The sequence below is a fragment of the Bison bison genome, unplaced genomic scaffold, assembly GCF_000754665.1.
Source record: "Bison bison bison isolate TAMUID 2011002044 unplaced genomic scaffold, Bison_UMD1.0 scf7180017864309, whole genome shotgun sequence".
In the NCBI taxonomy this organism is placed as follows: Eukaryota; Metazoa; Chordata; class Mammalia; order Artiodactyla; family Bovidae; genus Bison; species Bison bison.
The window spans coordinates 3,171,566-3,175,267 of record NW_011494881.1 but is presented as its reverse complement, the minus strand read 5'-3'; the positions used below and the strand labels follow the sequence as shown (position 1 = coordinate 3,175,267).

General features: G+C 39.8%; 1 protein-coding gene across 6 annotated transcripts in view; it reads right to left on the bottom strand.

The window, feature by feature from the left end:
• The window catches only part of DDX50 (DEAD (Asp-Glu-Ala-Asp) box polypeptide 50), a 33,785-nt gene that overhangs the window by 16,904 nt on the left and 13,179 nt on the right, over positions 1–3,702 (bottom strand). For all 6 annotated transcript variants that reach the window (XM_010852196.1, XM_010852195.1, XM_010852194.1 and 3 more), the window contains one exon: positions 1,025–1,174. In XM_010852196.1, coding sequence (XP_010850498.1) covers positions 1,025–1,174 — 150 coding nt within the window. The remainder of the gene's footprint in view (positions 1–1,024; positions 1,175–3,702) is intronic.

Below are 3,702 nucleotides of genomic sequence, written 5' to 3'. Positions count from 1 at the left end.
ATCATGGCATCCGGTCCCATCACTTCATGGGAAATAGATGGGGAAACAGTGTCAGACTTTATTTTGGGGGGCTCCAAAATCACTGCGGATGGTGATTGCAGCCATGAAATTAAAAGACGCTCATTCCTTGGAAGAAAAGTTATGACCAACCTAGATAGCATATTGAAAAGCAGAGACGTTACTTTGCCAACAAAGGTCCATCTAGTCAAGGCTATGGTTTTTCCAGTGGTCATGTATGGAGGTGAGAGTTGGACTGTGAAGAAAGCTGGGTGCCGAAGAATTGATGCTTTTGAACTGTGGTGTTGGAGGAGACTCTTGAGAGTCCCTTGGACTGCAAGGAGACCCAACCAGTCCATTCTAAAGGAGATCAGTCTTGGGTGTTCTTTGGAAGGAATGATGCTAAAGCTGAAACTCCAGTACTTTGGCCACCTCATACGAAGAGTTGACTCATTGGAAAAGACTCTGATGCTGGGAGGGATTGGGGGCAGGAGGAAAAGGGGATGACAGAGGATGAGATGGCATCACCGACTTGATGGATGGGAGTTTGAGTGAACTCCGATGGATGAGAATGGACAGGGAAGCCTGGCGTGCTGTGATTCACGGGATGGCAAAGAGTCAGACACGACTGAGCGACTGAACTGAACTGAAGAAAACTTCTGACGAAAATGGATAGAATTCAGGATTTTCCTGGTGGTCAAGCAGCTAAGACTCCACATGCCGATCTCTGGGCAGAGAACTAGATCCCATAAGCTGCAACTAAAGATCTCACATGCTGCAACTAAGATCCAGCATAGCCAAATAAATAAACAGTTGCAAGAGGATTTAGAAATCTTATATTAAAAAAAAAAATGGAGAGAATTCTATCCTGACTTAACAGATCATGACAGGCTGGCTCTAACATCTTTCTGAATTAGACTCAACTCTAAGAATGACAATCAAACCTAGATTGCAAAGGACATGACTTTTTCACTCAGTGATTCATAATCTACAATCTCAGTTAAAGAAAGCATGAAAAAAGACTTACCTGTTTTATGTGTGGATTCATGGCCATTTCAGTTACATTCTTTTTGGTCTCACAGAAGATAATAGCCCTCCCTTCAGACCCACTGTAGACTTGAAGGACATCTCCAATAACTGCTGGCCTCTGAGACCAGTGGCACTGGATGGCCAAATGCTTTGAGGAAAGAAAATATCAAATATCTGCTTCATTCAAATTATTGAAAAGATTTCTTGTCTACATTTATTTCTATTTGTTCAAGAATTGGTCTTCCTGGAACACAATAAGACAATGATACTCCCCGATGCCACTTTAAAACAGCCATCAACAAGTGAAACGACAGGCAAATTGTAGTACACTTATACAGGGGAATCCTATTCAGCAGGTAAAAGGAATCAGCTACTCATCTATACAACAATATAGATGAGTCTCAAACATATCCTAGGTGAATGAAGCCTTACAGAAAGAGTACACACAATACGATTCCATTTATATGAAGTTTTAGAACAGGCAAAACTAATCTATGATGGAAAAAACACAACAATGGTTTGCCTCTGAAAGGGGAATGGGGAGAGGCAGAGGGAACTTTCTGTGATGATGGTATAATATTCTTTATTTTGATAGGGGTTTGGGTTGCACACATGCATGACTCTACCAAAATGAAGCAAATGTACACTTAAAATCTTGCATTTTGTTGTATGTAAATCTTATCTTAAAAACTGTAAATATTAGGTGGATGAACCTCAAAAACATGCTAAGTCAAAGAAGTCCAACACAAAAAAGCCACATGTTGTAATGATTACATTTATATGAAATATCCAGAAGAAGTAAATCCATAGAGACAGAAAGAAGATTGGTGGCTGCCTGGGGCTAGGATAAGGTGGGAATGGACAGTGACTGCTTAACAGCTACAGGATTTCCTTTTCAGGTAATGAAGTGTTTTGGAAGTAAATAGAAGCAATGGTTGTATAATACCATGAATGTACTAAATGACTCTGAACTGCACACTTCAAAGTGTTTAATTTTAGCTATGCAAACTTTACCTCAATTTAAAAAATTACATGTAAATATTGAAATCTAGCTAAAGATATGCACACTAAAATACTTATGGGGAGGGAATTCAATGTCAGTCCAGTGGTTAGAGCTCCAAGCTTTCACTGCTGAGGGCAAGGGTTCAGTCCCTCAACTAAGGTCCTGCCAGTGGCTCAGTACAGCCAAAAGACAGAAACAACTTACAGGAAGTATACGATTTCTGTAATTTGAAGTAAATTTAAAAATCAGATAGATATAAGGGATGAGTAGACAAGCAATAAGCAAATACAGCAAAATATTATTGGCAGAATCTAGCTGATGGGTACATGGGTGTTCACTATAAAATTCTCTCAGCTTTCAGTGTTTGAAAATCTTCATGATAAAATGTTGAGGAAAAATCTACTGTAACATTTTAAATCCATACATTTTAACATACTATATCTCAATAAAATTGTTTAAAACAATTAATTATTGAACACATGGAAAACACAGACAAGCACAAAGAAGAAAATTAAGAATCATCTGTACCAGGTAAATCAAAGTCTTGCTTCTTCCTCTCCACCTCTCAAAAATAAAAATAAAAAAGCAGGGCTTCCCTGGTGGCTCAGCAGTAAAAAAATATTCCTGCCAATGCAGGACACCAGGGTTCAATCCCTGATCCAGGAAGATCCCACATCGAGTGTACCGCAACTACTGGGCTTGTGCTCTAGAGCCCGAGAGCCATTAACTACAGAGCTCACATGCCATGACTATGGAACCTTGCGTGCCCTAGAGCCAGAGTTCTGCAACAAGAAGCCATCACAATGAGAAGCCGTATACCACAACTAGAGAGAAGCCCCTACTTGCTGCAACGAGAAAAACCCATGCAGCAACGATGACCCAGCACAGATATAAATAAATTTTTAAAATATCAGGTTGGTGCAAAGTAATAATGGTTTTTGCACTGTTGAAATTTGCCATTTGATATTGGACTACATTCTAAATGAGGTTATCTTATACATCATTTTACTGTGCATTTCTCGCTTTATGGGGTTTTTTTTGCTAATAACTTATTACTTATTTTATACTTATTTTAGACTATGGAAATGATGTTACACAAAAAAGCAAATTCGAGTAATTTTCTTATTTGAGTTCAAAATGGGTCATAAAACAGCAGAGACAACTCATAACATCAGCAACACATTTGGCCCAGGAACTGCTAATGAACATACAGTGTAGTAGTGGTTCAAGTAGTTTTGAAAGGGAGACAAGAGTCCTGAAGATGAGGAGCACAGTGGCTGGCCATCGGAAGTTGACAACAACCAATTGAGAGGATTATCAAACCTGATCCTCTTACAACTGCACAACAGGTTGCAGAAGAACTCAAAAGTTGACCATTCTACGGTTGTTTGGCATTTGAAACAAACTGGAAAGGTGAAAAAGCCTGATAAGTGGATGCCTCATGAGCTGACCAAAAATTTCTTTAAAATCATCATTTTGAACGTTGTCTTCCCTTATTCTACGGAACAAACAACGAACCATTTCTTGATTGGATTATGCTGCTGCTGCTGCTAAGTCGCTTCAGTCGTGTCCGACTCTGTGCAACCCCATAGATGGCAGCCCACCAGGCTCCCCCGTCCCTGGGATTCTCCAGGCAAGAACACTGGAGTGGGTTGCCATTTCCTTCTCCCTGT